Source organism: Cynocephalus volans, chromosome 17 (genome assembly GCF_027409185.1).
Source record: "Cynocephalus volans isolate mCynVol1 chromosome 17, mCynVol1.pri, whole genome shotgun sequence".
Classification (NCBI taxonomy): Eukaryota; Metazoa; Chordata; class Mammalia; order Dermoptera; family Cynocephalidae; genus Cynocephalus; species Cynocephalus volans.
In genome coordinates, this window is record NC_084476.1 from 6,672,914 (window position 1) to 6,692,248 (window position 19,335).

At 46.0% G+C, this 19,335-nt stretch overlaps 1 protein-coding gene across 11 annotated transcripts in view; it reads right to left on the reverse strand.

Annotated features, from left to right (window-relative positions):
* PRRC2B (proline rich coiled-coil 2B) overlaps positions 1-19,335 on the reverse strand; it is an 87,084-nt gene that overhangs the window by 53,294 nt on the left and 14,455 nt on the right. For all 11 annotated transcript variants that reach the window (XM_063081932.1, XM_063081933.1, XM_063081931.1 and 8 more), the window contains exons 2-4: positions 6,099-6,268; positions 5,094-5,271; positions 2,083-2,185 (exon numbers count right to left, since the gene is read on the reverse strand). In XM_063081932.1, the coding sequence (XP_062938002.1) occupies positions 2,083-2,185; positions 5,094-5,271; positions 6,099-6,213 (396 nt within the window). In that variant the 5' untranslated portion in view covers positions 6,214-6,268. The remainder of the gene's footprint in view (positions 1-2,082; positions 2,186-5,093; positions 5,272-6,098; positions 6,269-19,335) is intronic.

The window sequence follows — 19,335 nt, forward strand, 5'->3', positions numbered from 1 at the left end:
CTCACTGGATTAGACACCAGAGTAAAGAACTGCCTTTTCCCATCCACTCCTCCTGTCCAGTCCACCTTCTACCACAACCACACACAAAGCAGTCCCTCTTGCCTTCAAGGCAGAGCTGACCCAGTACAACGACCCACGCATTTATCACAGAGTTGCCCTGAACGCTCTACACGGGTGGCCTGGAAGGCCTACAGGTCTCTCCCAAGAGATCCCATATGAGATGTGCAGCAGTGGTGCAGCTGGGCTGGACGGGCTCTCAAGAGAGCTGGGAGAGCTGTCAGCCCCAGCAGCATGCAGAGCGGTCCTCAGGCTGGTCTCACCCAACTCCTCCTCTCCCCACTCTCATACGTGATCCCATGCCCTGCACTTGCTGTCTGTAAACATAAAGATGTCTCGCCTTCCTCCACTCAAAGGCACTAACTGGACAGGATCCCTAAAAACCAAGAAGGGGCTACTAATATTTCTGGCAAACTTTATCCTGAGGGCAGAGCTGCTGTAATACCTCTGAGATGTTCTAAAAGCAAAACATTGGGTCTCTCGTCTTCTTACCCCCTTCTGCATTGAGAGAAAACCAGGTGGTAGCTAAGAAGAGCTGAGCGCTGGGTGAAATGACCCATGTGGTAGCACCAGGTTGGGGCTCCTCCACCCTGATCGCAGCACAGCCCCTTCAGTGATTATTTAAGCACATGCCCAGGACATACCAGTCTCCAGTGGTGGGGTCCAGGCATGTACATTTTTTAACTAGCTCAGAAAAGAGTCTGATGTACAGCCAGGGCTGAAAAACCATGGCTCCATAATCTCAGTTTCAAATTCTGGGAAACAGAAATGAACTTGACTCTATCCGCTGTGACTGGTCAACAGGCCCCAGTGGGTTTAGGCCAATGAATATGGAGTCTCACGTGAACATGGATCTCTTTCCTTCTTTGTCCTTAACTTCAAAAGCACAGTCAGCGTTGGGTGGGGGCAAAGCCACATGCTTTCCCAAATGTGGTTAGAGCAGAGAGCAGATGACACTTCAGACCTCACACTGCCCAGACAGAACTACACAACCAAAATACGGTACTTCAAGTTATTGTAAAGAGAGCTGGTGAGTACCAGGTGTCTATGTCTACATTTCTTTTTGTCTTCTAAAAAATTCATGGACCTCTCATCTAGATTTATAGCTACTAGCTAAACAGAGCACATCCTCCTGCTGATCTCTGTAAACCCACAGCCAGATTCTGATGAACTGAGTGTATTATGAGCTCTTGCTTGGTTAAATTATAACTTTCTGTTTGGAGAAACATTTTAAATGTATCAACAAATTAAGGGTTATAACTCAATATTTTCCAGAATGTGTTCTGACAGACATAAGTCCTTAGAGACTCTCAGTTAAGAAAGGTATCCTAGGACAGATAACTTTGGGGAATGCTGTCCATTATGTCTCGTTCTTATAGATTCATAGTACACATTAGCAAATTCAAGGCACTGAGAGGTATTGCAGTAAAGGAGTACGCTAAATTTTGTTTTTCAGGGCCGGCCCGTGGCTCACTCGGGAGAGTGCGGTGCTGATAACACCAAGGCCCCGGGTTCGGATCCCATATACGGATGGCCGGTTCGCTCACTGGGTGAGCGTGGTGCTGACCACACCAAGTCAAGGGTTAAGATCCCCTTACCGGTCATCTTTTAAAAAAAATAAATAAATAAAAATAAAAATAAATTTTGTTTTTCAAATTCACCTGACCCTTAAACTTTTTAAAAGTGGCTTAACACTTTTTGTCTTCTTATAACACTAGTTTCCATGGAGCACATTTAGGGAAACCCTGAGTTAGCCTGCTGTCTAGCCTGAGTGACTTTACCTCCAGATAAATCAACGGGAATCAAAGTAGGTGTCTGTATTCTATTCTGGACCTGGGATCTTTCTCCAAAAGTTGCAGATTAAATTTCTTCATCAAACCACAACAATTTCCCATGCTCATTTTCTAAAGTCACTCATCATGTATGTCTCTGGAATGAACAGGTCATTCTTCTCAGCAACAACTCCTACCAGTCCCCAACGATAAGGACCTTTAGGGGCTACAATGCCCAGGAAATAGCACCTACCTCCTGACTGATTGACTGTGTCGGCTTCTGCAAATTGGAGACAGATTTCTGCAAACCCGGCTGCGGCAGCGACTCCGGCTGCTGAGAGGCCGTCACACTGGAACTAGACAAAGGCAGGACAAACAGTGGGCATTAGATGCAGCATAGGCATATGCATTTCCAAGAGCCACAGCTGCTCCACTGCTCACTCGGAGCAAGACCTCCTCTGCCAGTAAAAATAATACTTTCCCCAGCAGACACTTATGCTGGCAAAAACTAATGAGAAACTGAACTATGTCTGAAATCTATTCAATGACATTTTACAGGACAAGATAGTCCTCTGCCTTCTGGTAGAGCTTTCTGTCTGCAAAAACTGAAAGCTCATTGTAAACAATGGAAGTGATGGAGGAGTTGCCAATAGGGAAACTAAGTCACGGGAGGGAAGGGGCCCGAGCCCCTTGCTCCTGACAAAGAGCCCGCACCCACTCAGAGAGCTGGCTGAATGCTTTGAAACACAAGCAGACTTTTTACCTTCTCTTGGCTTATAAAAGAAATACATGCTCATAGTAAAAATAAATTTATAAATATATATAACAGAATTTGTCACGATCTCATCCTCCAGAGAAACTCCAGGCAGATTTCTCTATACATGTGTTAATACAGTTTTTTTTTAAACCAGTAGGATAACATCACACATACAATTCCATACCTTGTTTTTTACTCCATGTCTGTGAATGTCTTTTCACAATAATACCTCTTTCTTTCAGCGACAACACAGTACAATTGGATAGGCTATAATTTCACTAATCTCCAGTTTGGGGTTTTTATTACAGAGAAAACTACAATCAGCACTTTTGTATACATATCTTTGCACACATTTCTGTAAGTAATTCAGTAGCATAAGATCTTAGAAGTAGAACTGCTGGATTGAAAGATCTTCTGAAGTTTAAAAGATATTGCCAAACTGTCCTCCAAAAAAAGTTGTGCCAGTCAATTTATACTCCACAAGTAATCTTTTGAGAGAGCAACAAGAAAGGACTCTGAATAAAGATTTCTGCTCTGACTCAGCAGCTTTCTAGTCACTCTTTCTATTCAACTTTCCACTCAACAAGAGATTCAAGGAGGGCAGCCATCCACTTGGCGAGAATCCATCCAATGCCAGTGGCTTAACTGAAAGCCGAAGCCAAATTCTATGCAGACACACTCTTCCAAGGTTCACTTGACCCAAGTAACTCACCATTCATGACTATTACAAAATGAAGGCCATTGATCATCCTCTCATGTCACCTTCTACCTAAAGTAGAAGCCAGATTGTGGCACTTCTGTGTTCTTCACCGCCATGGGCCCACCCCCACCCCACTCCGCCACCTCCCTGATACCCCTGAGGGAGGACATGGCCTAGGCAGCAGAGAAACACCCCTGGGGTTTTCTGACTTCTCCAACACTTGCCTCTTCACCTCTTCCCTGGCAGACGTGTTGTAGCACGACCGGCCCTCATTAATGTCACCTGATACTTTCTATGCCAACGCTGGGTAAGAGTGGATAAAAGGAGGTGGAGAGACTCTGTGTCCTCTTCTCTCTAGAACTTTCAGTAGCAGAGGCATTGCGGTGCTTCCACTGAAATGTGCAATATTTGTTTCACTGAAGGGCTTGCAGTGGGTGCCATCTAGATGGAATAATGGCAACAGCTGACATCTGCCACGCCGTTCTCTGTGCCAGGCTCTGTGCTAAATTCTTAATCTGTGTTATTCCATCAATTCATCCTTGATTCTTCATATCCAGCCCAGAGCCAGGTAACATATTCCTACATCAAGGGAGGACACTGAGGCTCAAATAACTCTCCAGGTTCCATCAAGCTAATAAATCGTCTGGCTGGAAATCACAGGCAGGGCTGTGGCCAATGAATAGGATCCCTAAGCAAACTATTAGAAAACACTTGTAAATAATTTATAAGATGCTATTTTGGTTATTACTACTTTATAATCATCTGGCTGAATTATTTGCTCACTCTCAACATCTTGTCTGAACAACCATAGGCAACAGTTTAACAAAAGCTGCCATGTCCACTTCCAGAATAGGCTTGAAAGAAAAGGTCGCTCGCTGGCAGGCTGCGTCCAGGTAACATTTACTGTCTGGCAGACCACAAGAGATGCAGGGGCAGAAGGACCCATGGGACTGGACTATTTTTGTTTTCATTGTCAAGACGCAAAGCCTAGCAGCAGGTTTCTGTCTGCCAGACTCAGCAAGGTCCTATCCCTCCCCGAGTCCCTCCCAGAACAAATCCTCTTCCCTGGACACCCGTATCACTGGTGGAACAGTGAGAGAAGACTTGCAGGGGAAGGAGACGAAGGCTCAGACACCTGAGGAGCTCACACAGGTGCACCCCGGCACCTGTGTTTTCGGCACCCGGCAACAGCCACAGTTGCTTGTTTCTCTAATGACAACACTGTGCCAGACCCTCAGCCTCTTAAGCCTTCTCTAAGTGCTGTGCTGGCAGGAGGTGGGCCCCCAGGGAGGATGGCCTATAGCGACCCTGGGTGATAAGGATTCTGTGTTGTTTTCACTAATAACTGGGTCTGTTTAGAGCAACAGCAGCAATCACCTCTGTCTGGGAAGCTGCTGTGCCTACCGTTGAGGAGGCTGCATTCTGTTCCACCTGGAGCTCAGCACAAAGGGACACCTACCCCCAAGAACAAAGTGTGCAACCACCCTCTCTGCCCACAGCAGTTCTTATAGGAACCGGCTCTGAATCACTGCATTAGCTCCTCTGGGGTGATGAGGCCTTTCCTAATAAGGCACAGGGGGACACCGGTCACGGGGGACAACGCTGCTCACAGACACACTGATAAATCAGCTGGAAACACCAGGAAAAATGAAGGCAAGAAGCAAGAAACACACTAAGCAACAGGAGTCAGAGAGGAGGAAGCTTCAGCTGTACTCCCCCAGTTCTCTAGCTCTGCCAGAGGGAACGTAGCTGGGCAGTCAGTGGTGCTCGGGCCCCGACTCACCACCTGCCTTGCTCTGTTGCTTACCTCTTTGGGTCTTGCTGATCCTGCTTGTTTGCCCATCCCGTCCCGTCCTTGGGTACTATTACGATGTTGGGGTCGTTTCCTTTGTTTTCAGACTTCAAGCTTGGCAGGTTTGCAGGCGGTGGCATACGCCGGGCAGTGGCAACTTTCCCAAGACTCTGTAAGCCATGTCTAGGAATAACTGCAGGAGGAGAGAGGGATGGAACAGACACCGCAAAGAAAAGTCACAGCAGGAAAGAGGCCTGATTCATTCAGCTGCTCTCTCAAACTCTAAGTGATAATGACAAAGCTAACCAACAAAAAACAAGAGGTAGACCAGCAGTGCAGACAACGTAAGTGTTTGGTAGTCACTTTAGCAGCTCTTCACCAAGGATTTCAGAGACAAAGAAGCTGCTGAAATCTGCACAAAGGCTTCCAGTTTACTAGTGGGCAGGAGAAGGCTCGGAGAGTTTATGACATGGGTGAGGAGCCAGGCCCACAAGCCTCCACCCCACAGAGCAACCACCTCTCTCTGCAAGTCGAGACGGCTCTGGCCTCATTACAGCAGGCCTGAAGGGACAGCCTCTGCCTAGACCCAAACCAAGTCTGCACAGGGGGCCCTTCAACACTCATGAAGTCCTCATGGGGTGTGGACAGGATCGACATGGACTTTTCCCACCAAGTTCCAGAATATCAGAACCATGAAACCTAAAAAGTATAATGCTAATGCAAATTAAGTTCCATTCTACCCAGCAGGATGAAAATGTCCATGGCTTTAACAAGGTAGTCAATGGAGAAATAATTCCAGTCCACGACAGTCAGGATATTCAAGGCTCTGAAATAAGACCTCACAAAGGAGCAGAGGATGATTCTGCTTCCCCAGAGCTACCCGGTGACCACACATGTCCAGAAGACCAGTTTGCATGGACACATGTATCTGAGCAGGTGGGGAGCTGCAAAGATTCTCATGGCGGGGGGGGGGGGGGGGGCGGGGGCGGACTGAAAGAATCAGTCCACACCGGGCCTTACCTGAGGATCTGATCGCGTCTACTGATTTTCCTTTGTACTTATCAAACAGGCTGAGAGTCGAATACTTGCTTTTCCCATCCTTGCCCTTGGTTATTTGCCCCAAACGATCGGACATTGCGATGAAATGTCATCTAGTAAGGAAATTTTTCTCGGCACCGCTCCCAATCTGCCTTTGAAATGGAAAAAAAAGAGTGTCAATCCACCAAAACCTCTGATCCAGTGGACTGAATTCTTTAGGGGATGCGAACCTCCTTGAAGATCTGAAGAAAGTTTTGGATTCTGTCCCTAGAAAAATGCCCTTACCACCCACAGGCTGTTTGCTCACATCTAATAGGTGTTTTGTAGACACACCCAGGTGATCCATGGGCGACCCCCCACCCCCAACCCGTTAATTACTCTCACTTGGTCTGAATTGGCTGGAGTCTATGCACATCAGCCACACTGAAATGTTAACTTTAACACACCAAGTCCTCCCTCCAAGTCATGGACAGTTCTTCAAGATGGAAAATGCTCACTGCTTGGAGCACATCATGTAACATCAAACACAAGGAAGGCAGAACAGGGGAGGTACACAACCCATTTATGTTACCAGGGCTGTTCACCTCCAGACGAACAAAACCAAATCAAAACCAACCAAAGTAAGTAAAGCATTCAGGAAAAGTTGGGTGTATGCACTTCCCAAAATAAAGAACTAGCACCCAGAGAGAAAACATCTGCTTAGGCAACAAAAGCAGGTCTCTGTAAGGTGCACATGTGGAAACACAAAGCAAGCACTCCCCAGGGCTGATGAGAGAGGGACCGCATGGGACCGTACTGTCTCCACCTAGAGAAAAACCTTGAAAAGACAACCAAGAAAGATGCTTTCTCCCTCTGCCTCTTCCTCATTTTCCACAGGTGTCTCCATTAGCTCTTTCCTGATTAGTTTGTGTCCACTTGCTCACTGGCCACCAATGGTGAGTGCTGTGGACTAAGAACACCACTGCCTTTTATGCTTTTTCTTTTGGCTGGTGGACAGTATGGGGATCCAAACCATTGACCTTGGTGTTTTCACATCATTGTCTTTTATTCTACACCCAACCTTGGCTATAGGTTTTAAACTTAATTACAAAAACAAAAACAACAACAAAACCCTTTAGTGATCATTATTTCCCACTGAAATTAACATACATAAAAAATAGCTAAAGCATCAATGTACTGACAGTACATCCTTAACGACTTACTGGCGATAACTATAAAAACCTTCAGTGACTAATAAAAGGCACTTGCTGGTAGCTGCGGCAGTAACACCTGCCAGTTCATCACTCAGTTCTGAAGCCACGCAGGCCAATACATCCACTGTGCTGGGGACGCGTTTTGCACCCCAAAAGATGATTTTAAACTTAAAACTCTATATTATGATCCAAGACTATAAAACAGAGAGCAAAGATCAATTACAAACTAGGGCCCAGAAAAAGTGAGACAGGAGCTGCCAACATCACACACCTCCACACAGAGCCGTGTCAAATGTGAAGGAAGTGTGCTCTTACACAAACTGGGTATACAGCCATCCTCTCACTCATTTAACAAATACTGACTGATACCTAAGACCTGCCAATCACTGCGGAAACAGCTAAGCATGCAATTCGTATCAGGAAATGCTCATAAAGACGGTACATAGGTGGGTGCCAAGGATGGGTGTTGTGAGTTGGATACGTGTGTGTAGGGGACACTTATCCAGTAGTCAGCTCAGCACCCCTTCCTGGGGGAAATACTTCTCCCCAGATGGTTTCAGCCATCCTGGTTAAGTAACTCCTTTCCCTCACTCAATGCCCCCTTCATTCAGCTGTTGCCAAAGGAGAAGGCAAGGGCCAAGGAATAGCAGGGTGTCTGAAAACGTGTAGGAGCATTTTTGACTGTCACGAGGATGGGAGTGCAGCTCACACACAGTGGCCAAGCCCAGGGATGCTAAAGGGTACTACAGTGTGTAGGAGTATCTGGCACAATAAAGAAACCTACCAGCAAAAATGCTCCAAAGTTTACATGTCAGAAGCCACTCAACACTAGTAGCCCTCCCCAGTGTCAGCCTCATGTATCAGGAGCAAAGAATGGCAATGACCAGGGTGGGAACTGGCCCAAAGAGTCCAAATTCTGATTCTGGTGCTCAAGTCCTGGCTGCCTCCTTGCCCTAGGGTCCAGGGCACACCCCTTTATCTTTAAATCTCCCTTCCCTAAGCTGACTCCCAAAAGGCATAACTAATAAATACTAACATCCTTCTCCCAGGCTGGTCTTAAGCCCCTGAGGACAGAGACTGGATCTTATCTGCTTCAGAATGACAAAGTATTAAAAAAATAAAAATAAAAAATAAAAAAAAATAAAAAAATAAAAAAAAGAATGACAAAGTATTTAATAGGATCTCCAGTGTAAATCAACTGAAATTCTCCATTAAAATTGGATGAGATCTAGGTTTTAGACATTTCTGTCAAATCAAACCAATAATTGGAAATAGAAAAGTAAAAACCACTTGGGTAGAAACCCCAAGCACTCTAGTGCTCGTGTGTGCGTATGCATGCATATGCATACACACACACACACACACAATTTTACCAAAAGCCCTTGAAATTGCCACCATGGTGATGGTATCCCGCAGCCTCTGCCTTACAGAGCCTCCAGTCTAGAACAGGAGCCAGCAAACAATGGCCAGGGCCCCAGCCAATGGCCTCTTTTTGTACAGTACTCAAGCTAAGAATTACTTTATTTTTACATTTTTAAGATATTTTTTTAAAAAACAAAGTCTGTGCAACAGAGACTGCATGTGGCCCACAAAGCCACAAGCAGAAAAAGCCTGCTAACCCTGAGTCTAAAAGGAAATGCCACAGTGGGGGAAGGGCCCAGGCAGAGGGACAGACCTGTGCCATTTATACACTGGTCGGACACTATTCCATGGACTACGACAGGGACACTTAGGAACAGTCTCTTTAACTCTTTTTACAAACTCGTTGTGGTAGGCTGAATGGGTTTGTAAAAAGAGCGTTACACGGTCCCTCAACAAAGATGCTGATGTCCCCTAATCCCCAGAACCTGTGAATATATTACCTTTACACAGCAAAAGGGATTGTGCAGATGTGATTAAGTTAAGAATCTTGGGATGGGGAAATTACCCAGGATTATCTAAGTGAGCCCACTGGAATCACAAGGGTCCTAATAAGAGGGAGGTGGGGGTCAGAAAGGTATGACAATGGAGCAGAAGTTGGGGTGCTGCTCTCTGAAGATGGAAGAAGGACCACAAGCCGAAGACAACCGATGCACTCAACATTTCTGAATCTCAAAATACGTAGGCAGAATGAAAGAAGCCAGAGTACATACTGCATGATTCACTTTATAGAAAATTCTAGAAAATGAAAACTAATCTGTGGTTAGATCAGTGGTTGCAGTTGGGGGTGGGAGCAATCAACATGGAATCTTATTAATATGCCTGATTTCTTAAATCAAATGTCATGTGACATACCCAGAAAATACTTTTGTTTCTACAGATAGTGCTAAAAAAACCTTTTAAAAATGTGCTACCCCTAGCTTCTGCCAGTTAGTTCACTGACACAACTGACCTTTCTTGGACTCTGCACTGACCAGAAGCCAGGACCAGACCTGTGGGCAGAGGTTAGAGTGTACATAGATAGCTCTTGGTGCATCTACCTGGTGCATACCACGCTTCTCTCAGATCAATCCATTCCCACCCCCACCATCAGGGAGCACTAGCAGAGCTGACCATGCCCCACTCCTAGCACTCCGGAGAAAAATAAAGAAAAACCCAGGGCAAACATGAGCCACTCACCTGGGAATTTAGAATTGTGTGTAAGAGATGCAAATCAATATATGACTGTTGCTTGAACTTTGTCCTTCCAGTAAATACAACCATTTGACAAATATTAATTGGGCACCTACTATGTTCCAGGTGAAATGATTTCTACCCCTTTACCACAGGGCCTTGGTGAAGTCAACACAAGGAATACACTGGACTAATGCCTGCACTAAACTTGCACTTGCAATGCTTTTTGAATCCTGCACTTTTAACCAGGCTTGCACCTATTGGGTACACTGTTGGCCTCTCCAGATCCCAGTTTCCCCATCTACTGAATGAGGGACCTGGATAAGAACTCTCAAGTACCAGCCAATTCTAAAACCAAGCACATCAATTTAATAACCCTCAGCCAGACAATTACAAATAATTTATTGTCCAATCAGCCATCTCTTACCATACACCAAGGATTGGATTCCATATTCCTATATAAACTTGGGATGCTAACAAACAGTCAACTGAGGCACCACTGCTACAGAAATGGCACCTGTAGGGGAGGAACCTGACACTTGTTCATTCAGACTCTCCAACAATGAAGACTGCACATGTGGAGGTATTTCCAGCCCCGATTTTCTCTTAGAGCAGGGGCCAGCCAACGATAGTCAGCCTGAAGAACATGCCACAGAGGCTATACGTGACCCACAGAGCTTAAAATATTTATCTGGCCCTTTGTAAAGTAAGCTTATAGACACCCACCTTACAGCATTCAAGGGTTCTCCCATTAAGCTAAGTTTTACTGGACAAAACTCCAAAATAAAAATATTATCACTTGGATGTCCCCCAATTGTATGTATCACCACTGAAGCAGTGCCACATTTGGGGCCTAGGCCAGTCCACGCCCATCTGGCTCCTCTGCTTACCAGCTACAGGCCAAGAGCACTGACTATGAGTAGGGCTTTAACCACCTTCCAAATATTGGCTGAGTTTCTATCCATCACACACTACCACAAGCTAGACTAGCCTCGTCAGAGGGGAGGAAGAAAGCACAGGCAAACATTTGGTTGTGAATCAGGAAGCTGGCTGAGGTGACAGAACATGCTTCTGGACAGGTCAGAGGCATGTTCATCCAAGTCTGAGTCACGCCTGGATCCACGGGACAAGAACCAACCAAGACACGCCAGGTCCTTGAAGGCAAGAGTAAGCCAACTCTGGCTCACAAGCTCGGCCTTCCCACTGCCTTCTTTCCCTTTCCTAGGCTACAGAATTCTATTTATCCCCAGGCAAAATCTAATTTGGAACCTCAGTATTACATATGAAACAAATACAAGCCAACAACACCCAGCCTGGGGAGGCCAGCCTGAAGAGTCCAGCCTGCAGACGCCCTCCTTTCCCACAGCAGCTGCTGGCCTAAAAGAAAATACTTCCATTAGGGAGATGAAAAAAGGGCCTAAAATCCACATGAAGATAGCATTGGGGAATGAATGAAGAAAGAAATGGACCTTTAAAAGAGAATCCAGGGGCCGGCCCATGGCTCACTCGGGAGAGTGCGGTGCTGATAACACCAAGGCCCCGGGTTCGGATCCCATATAGGGATGGCCGGTTCGCTCACTGGCTGAGCGTGGTGCTGACAACACCAAGTCAAGGGTTAAGATCCCCTTACTGGTCATCTTTTTAAAAAAAATAAAAATAAAAAAATAAAAGTGAATCCAGGTCTGCATGTAATCTAAAAAAGTGCTGTGAGGCCCAGGCTTTGCAGGAACAAAAATAACCAGAAAGACTGGCCAACAAAGACAACTTGACATCCAAGCGGCACCTCTCCAGACAGCTGCCTGCCTATAAAACAGGTTCCTGAGACTCGGCCTGCTATCAGTCCACCAAGGGAAAATTTCCTGCATTCTATCTATCAGAAGCCATTTCCAGGTAACAGGATCAATTTTACTGTGTACTTGGGTACTAGCCAGGATCTGATGGATGACCAGGCCATGAGGGATGGCCTATAACTCACCGGGAACCACCACTGCTACACATTCAGGGCTTCACCGTGGCCTCCAGCATTCCTGAGAGCCGGGTGCCCTGCTAAGCACTAGCGTGCCCTAGCTCCCTGACTCCATCAACGCTGTCTAGGAGATACTGTTTCATCCTGTTTGACAGAGGGCATTAAGGTTCAGTCAGGATAGAGAAGTACCTTGTTCAAGGTCACAAAACTGCCAAGTGCTGGAGCCACCACGAGCCCAGACTGGACAAGGCCAGACCACAGGCTAAATGCCCAGGGGCACCCTGCCCCAGGCCCCTGCTGCTGCTTTACCCATGGGAAGGCCAGCACAGACAGAAAAGATGAAGCAGTCGCTTCTGATATGAGTCAACACAGGTTCAACGGCTGTTTTCTGGCCAACCTCTCAATGATGGTGCTGGACAAAGACTTCAAAGACCAGCATTTTATTTATGCCAGGCCTCCAACAGCCAGATTTTCACCCAAGGCAAATCCAGTCTTTTCCTTCTTTTCACAGGTCTTCCTGATTTCAGTAACACTGAGTCAAAATCATCTTCTGCTTTCTGAAGTGACACATTCACCAAGTGGCTCTTTCCTTCAGTCACTGATACTGATGAAGGACCTACTGTGCGCTCCTGCCTAAGCCCCACCCTCTCAGAGCAGACAGTCACTCAGGGAATACGCACAATGAGTTCGGCATAAATGGCACGCAGCTGTGACACACAAGCAGAAGCACCCAGCTGGGGGTGGGGAGAATGGAAGATGGAATGTCTTTGTGTAGAAGGAATGGAAAGATCCCACTGCTAGATGAAACTTACCAAAAACCATGATCCAACAGGAATGGAAAATGATAGCAGGCTGGATAAACATTTCAGGAAATAACTACATGAGCCAGGAAAGAACATGGTCATTAGACAGACTACTTGCTAAGTTTCAATGAAAAAGTTAAGAACCTTCACCAAGAAATCCAGGTACATACAAGATCAATAAATAAGTCTATCCTTCTTCAACATGCCAAAGTCTGACAAAAAATAACTTTAACCTAAGGAAGGCTACATCATCTACTTCAAATAAACGTTTACTAACCAATGTGTGTGCCAGACACTGTGCCACTGGGTGCCGGGGACATAATCTAAGACCAGGAGGGGTCCACAAACTTTTTCTGCAAAAGGCCAGATGGTAAATATATTTGGCTTTGCTGCCCATACAGTCTCTGTCACAACTGCTCAACTCTGCCCAACTGTCATTGTAGCATGAAAGTAATCACAGATAATACATAAACAAAGGGACATGGCTGTGTTCCAATAAAACTCTATTTACTAAAAGCAGGAGGTAGGCCGGAATTGGGGCTGCAGTTTGCTGACCCCTGGTCCAGAGGGTGAAGACACTGCAATAAGATCAATTTTTAAAAAAAACAGTTTCACGTAGGTACCAGGATAGGGTGGGAGTGGGGAATCCTAGCTGGGTTTTGAAGGGAAATTTCTGCTGCCTCTCAGCAGCAGCACGACCCAAGGCTCTCCACACCTCTAGCTTTCAGAGGCTTCCAACACAGCACAGTCGGAAAAGCACAGGTAGCTTTCAAGAAGCCACAGAGCATCTACATTTTTCCATTCCCTAGAAGTCAAGAGCTGGCCCATTGGAAAGCTGGAGCCTGAGCTCAGTTGCAGCTCAATCTATTCATTTCTACCTGCAGAAGCCCTGGCGGTGAGGTGTCTGTAGAAAAGGTATGCAGTGTCCCTGCAGGACACAGCACAAACCTCTCCAAGAATAAACTGCTTGAAAAGAAGGCTTGAGGGAGCAACAAAGGGGTAGAAATGGGGTTTCTGGTAACCCAGTGCTCGTTATGAGAGACATTAGCCACCACCAGAGGAGAACCAAATCCCCTGAGGGAGCAACACATTTAAGAAGCAACAGAAATTAAAACAAGGCCTGTGCTGTGGACGAAGCATCTCCCCACCCCCAATTCTCCTGCAAGCCCCCTCCTTGACTATCTGAGCCGCACAGAGTCAGGTCTCTGCCAGATGTTCAATGCCCTGCCAGAGCTATGGCTCAGACAGCAAACCAGGTCTTGCGGAGCACCTGCTCACACACCTTCAACGTCATCCCACGCACCACGGTCAAGTCCAAAACCCCCAAGGCCTGACACACTGGATACACTGGCCCCTCATGGCCACCCAGCCACATCCCCACACCCACACCAGCTGTGACTGCAAACCTGTTGCTTTGTGAATTAAACTGGGATGGACATGCCATTGCCCACCTCCCAGGTCTGCTGTAAAGAATGAATGAGATCGGACACCATGCCCTTGACCCAATGCTCGCCCTCAGTAACTTCCTGACCGACGGCAGCTGTCACCGTGGCTCTGCTCCTGTTCTTTGTGCTGCCGGCCGCGCTGCCGGACTTACAGCTGCACTCGTCTCTGCAGACCCCTGTGCAACCAGTGAGGCTGCAGTTTCCCCACAGGGCTGCTATGGGCACCGGGCAGACCCACCACCAGTGCTTCTGCCTCCTCCTGTGCACCAGGGACTGTCCCCACACTGGTATACCATAGCTTAAGGACACTGATGCAGAGAACAGCCTTCAAAAGCTATGAGGACAGAGCTATGGATATTCAGGATCTGTTGGCCCCTTTAATTAATTCTCAGGGGACAGAGATGCACTTTAATTCTCAGAAAACCCTCCCAAGATAAACACTCCACAGTGACAACATTTTAGACGACCCTGTACTGCCCACGTTTCAAGATTCCCCACTTCAGGGCAGTAAGCATGGCCATTCCACACGTGGCACACTGATGATACAAAAGACTGCCTTATGGAAGTGGATAATCCCAGTCATGCTCATCTGTTTTTCCATAGCATTTTTTGTTACAAAAAGAATATCTGCTTGATACAGAAAAACCGTAAAGCTTTAGAAAAAAAAATTATTGCCCCTAAACCAGCTCCCAGACACATCACTGGGTCTCTCTGCACAGCACAGTCACTTAAATTCCACGTGCCATCACGCTGCAGTACTAATTATCTGCTTCCCGCTCCTCTTTTCGATCATGTTTTTGTTTCCTATTTCAAAAGAGCTTACCAATAAAGGTCATAAAACATTGAACACAAATTCTAAACAGATTTGCTATTTGTTTAAAAAAAAAAAGCTTAGAGAGGGTGGCAGACAGGCTGAGCACAAGCTCACAACGACGACCACGTCCCAGCCAGCCACAGCTGTCCCTGGCCAGCCCAGCAGCGACTTTGTTTACACCCAGAGCCTTTCCCCTAGGAATGACGTCACCAGTAGCAAGCTAGAATCTGGGCACAGTGGGAGGTGGAATCAGGCTGGCCTGCCTCTGGCAGGAAGCAGCTGTCTTTAGCCCAGGAGAAAGCATTCCTCCCTACTTTCCTGACAGAAAGAGGGGAGAGATGAAGACCAGTTCTATCTCCCACAAAGTAACAGCCACGGCTGACTCTGAACTCCACCTAGCCTAAAGAGAACTAGCGGGCCTCTTGGGGCAAATGCTCCCTAGGGATTCTGAATTTCCACTCGCAGGCAGCAGAACCCTACCTGGGAGGCCAGATGCCACCTCATCCACTTACTGTTGCCTCACCTACAAAACGGGGCCAGAGGGTTACTTCAGGAGGAGGATGACAGTCACCCACTATAATACCAACACCCCCAGTGCACTGCTCCTTGGCATAGAGAAGGAATTCAATAAATATGGGCGATTCCTGCCATCACCCCCTGCAGCTGTGACCAACTCTTCTGCCTCCAGGCTGGTCTTCAGCTCCCCTTCTCAGGAGGTCTGGAGTGAAAGGACCGAGTTCACTCTCCATCTATGTGAGGAAGTTGTGACAAATGACCAGACATCCCAACCGGCCCTTTCTTCTGGGCCTCAAAATACTCTGCAGCCACTACACACAGCAAACAGTGGCTCTAAATTTTGCTGGCACAAAACGACAACCAGGATCGGTCATATGTAAAAGGCAGCAGAGTGGTGTATTTGACAAAAATACTTAAACATCAATGTACATAAATATGACTGTATGTGCACCTACAGGCACAGACGCATCCCAGAAATGGCCCTTAATTCAATTCCACTCGACTCAAAGAAACACTATTTAGAGTACGAGGGGTGCCACCTGAATGTGACAGAAGGACCGCAGGCAGGTATGGCTCACCCTTCTGAGACCACGTAAGCGAAACATAACAAGGTGAACCCGGAAGACAGGAACAACTTTGGCAAACAAAGAGCAGACGCAAGTAGTAACAGGTTCAGCAGACTAGAAGATGCTACAAAAACTACTATCCACCTGCGCAGTGTCAAAATGCCCAGGAGGTGCTAGGAGTGAGCAGGTGCCTTGTACAGCAGGAGAGGACTGGCTAAAAGGCTGCATGTGTCACAGCTAGACTCCCATGTCCCCCTCCCTCACTCCTCCGCTGGATGAATGAAACTAAAGAAGTCCAGATTTGAGACCACCAGGGGTTGGGGGTGGGGGTGAAGAAAGGACTTAAAAAAGGAAGGAAAGTGAGAACCTGAGCAGTGAATGAATCATGGACATCTCAGGCTGATGGTCTCTCCTGCAGACAAACATTATGTCCCTCTCTCCACTCCTCAGGCAAGACCGAAGGAAGGAGTCTTCTCTGGAAAAACCAACCCCAGAGGAAGAAAACCTATAGATACCAGCACTTGGGACTGAAGAGAAAAGGGCCAGCCTCCCATCCACCCACCCTACACTGAAGAGCTCCTCCTGACCTGCCCACCCAGTTTCCAAACAGCTGTGTGTGCCCAAGACCACTGGCACCTGAGAGACAGCCAACTAAAGACAGAAACCAAATAGACAAAGAACCTGGAGGAAACAGACACTGCCGAAAACCGAAGATAAAAATATATGGAATATAAAATGAATATCCCCATAAAATTAAGAGAAGATACTGCACCCATGAAACAAAATGGGGATTTTCTTTTTCTTAAGGGACAATCAAAAAACAAAAAGCCTTAGGAAGATTTAAACGTATGACAGCCAAAACCTCATAACTTCAGGCTAATCGTGAGAAAAACATCAGGCAAATCTCAATTGAGGCCATTCTATAAAACACATGATCAGCGCTCCTCAAAACTGTTGAAGACATCAAACACAAGGAAAGCCTGTTACCTGTCACAGTCTAGAAGAAACTAAAGGGACACGATGACTAAACGGAAGATGAGATGATATCCTGGAACAGAAAAGATATTAAATAAGGGGACAGCCCATGGCTCACTTGGGAGAGTGTGGTGCTGATAACACCAAGGCCACGGGTTGGATCCCTATATAGGGATGGCCGGTTAGCTCACTTGGGAGAGCGTGGTGCTGACAACACCAAGTCAAGGGTTAAGATCCCCTTACAGGTCATCGTTTTTTTTAAAAAAAGAAAAGATACTAAATAAAAACTAAGAATAAAGTATAGACTTTAGTGAATAATATGTATCAATATCGGTTCATCAGTTGCGACAAAGGTAGCATACTAATGTAAACATGTTTAGCAGGAAAAACTGGAAACAGGGTATATGGGAATTCCAACTTTTCTATAAATCTAAACTATTCTAAAAAAATTTCTTTAAATCAATAGAAAAGGAGGAAGATAAAGTCATACAAACCACAGAAAAGTTAACAAAGATATGAATGCCAGTCATAACCACCCTACCCAAAAATTAAAGGATTAATCCAAGAGACTAGATTTAACTAAGAGTTCTAAAAACATGGAGGTGGGGGTGGGTGGGTGGGAATGATCAAATAAAAAATACAAGAAAAATTCCCAGAGTTGAAGTACCCAAAATTGCACAGGCCCACCAAGTACTCAGAACAATGGATATAAAAATAACACAAGGTACAACTTGAAATTCCTGAATGTTATGGACAAAGACAAGAACCTAAAAGCTTCTAAAAGGCACCCCCGCCCCCCCCCCCAAAACACGAGATCCCAGGAGGGAACAATCTGAATGGGAACAACCTGAATGGCAACAGGCTCTCATGGGCAGCAACGATGACCACTTACCAGCATCACTGACCCCTCTCTGGAAATGACCTCAATCCAGAATCCAACTCTCAGCTGACCAAGTCAAGTGTGCAGACAGAAAAATACTTTTTCAGATTTATACAAGGACTCAAAATATTCACCTTCTCAGAAAGTTGCCCAGAATTGTGCTCCAGTAAAAGAGAGTAAACCAGAAGAGAGAAGCAAATGTCACAGGACCATTCCTGCCTGCCTACTCAGCAGCTAACTCTCCTGTGTCCTTCCTCAGCCAGCCACGAGCCTGTGGGAGGCTGACCCACACCCAGCTGCAAGGAAAGGGAGCCTGGTCTAAGAAAACCCATTCCCCTTGCTAGTGCTTGGTCCAGAACAGGTACATGACCCACCCAGACGAGTAAGATACCTCGTTTCTCAACTATGGAACCACTGACCAACCAGTCCCAAACCTACCCACTTCTGGACTTCCATTTACTTGAGACAATGGTTAAAAACAGTTGCTGTTATCTGATGCCCAAATTATCCAACTGCTACACACAGAATCCAGAAAATAAGGATCCAACATGGAGGGACAAAGACAAGTCCCAGAATGACACCCAAAGGAAGCCCAAGATGGCAGCTACACCACAGGCAAGAGAGCAAACCGGTCCTGATAAGAGCAGGAGAGAGGGTCCCAGGAGAAAAAATGAGACAGGTTATCCAACGCATCTGGGCAATTAGAAAACAGTATTTGTTGCATTTTATTGGAGCACTGTAAAAAGCAAAAAATACAAGTTTTAATGTAGTTCGATTTATCAGTTTCTTCTATTCTGATTAGTGCTTTCTGTGTCCTATTTAAGCAATTTTGCTTTCTCCAAAATCATGAAGATATTCTATGTTTTCTAGAAGCTTTATTGTTTTAACTTTCATATTTAGATATATAATCTATCCAAGACTGATTTTTGGATATGGTTTGTGGGAGAAGATTTATTTTTTCCCCTTATGGAGATTCCAATTTTTCTAGTACCTTTTTTGAAAAGGCCACCTTTTCCCTTTGTCATGTGGCACCTTTGTCATAAATTAAGTGGCTATGTGCAGTCTGTTTCAAGACTTTTTCCTTTTGCCAACAGTGTACTGCTTTAATTACCGTAGCTCTTATAAAGTCCTCATATCTGGTAGGACACGTCCTTCAGTTTTGTTGTCCTTTAAGAATGCTTTGATTATTCTTGGTACTTTGCATTTTCACATAATTTCAGAATGAGTTTGCCAATTTCCAAACAAAACAACAATAAAAGAAAAGCCTGCTGGGACCTTGACTGGAATGACATGGAATCTAGACACCAGTTTGGGGAGAAGTGACATCTTCACAATGCCAAGTGCTGGAAAGTATGTGGAGCAAGGACCACTCACACACTGCTAAGTGGGTGTGCCAACTGGTGCCATCACAGGAAAACTGGCAGCTGTCTGTTAACACTGCCATGTGCCTACCCTGTGACCCAGCAACT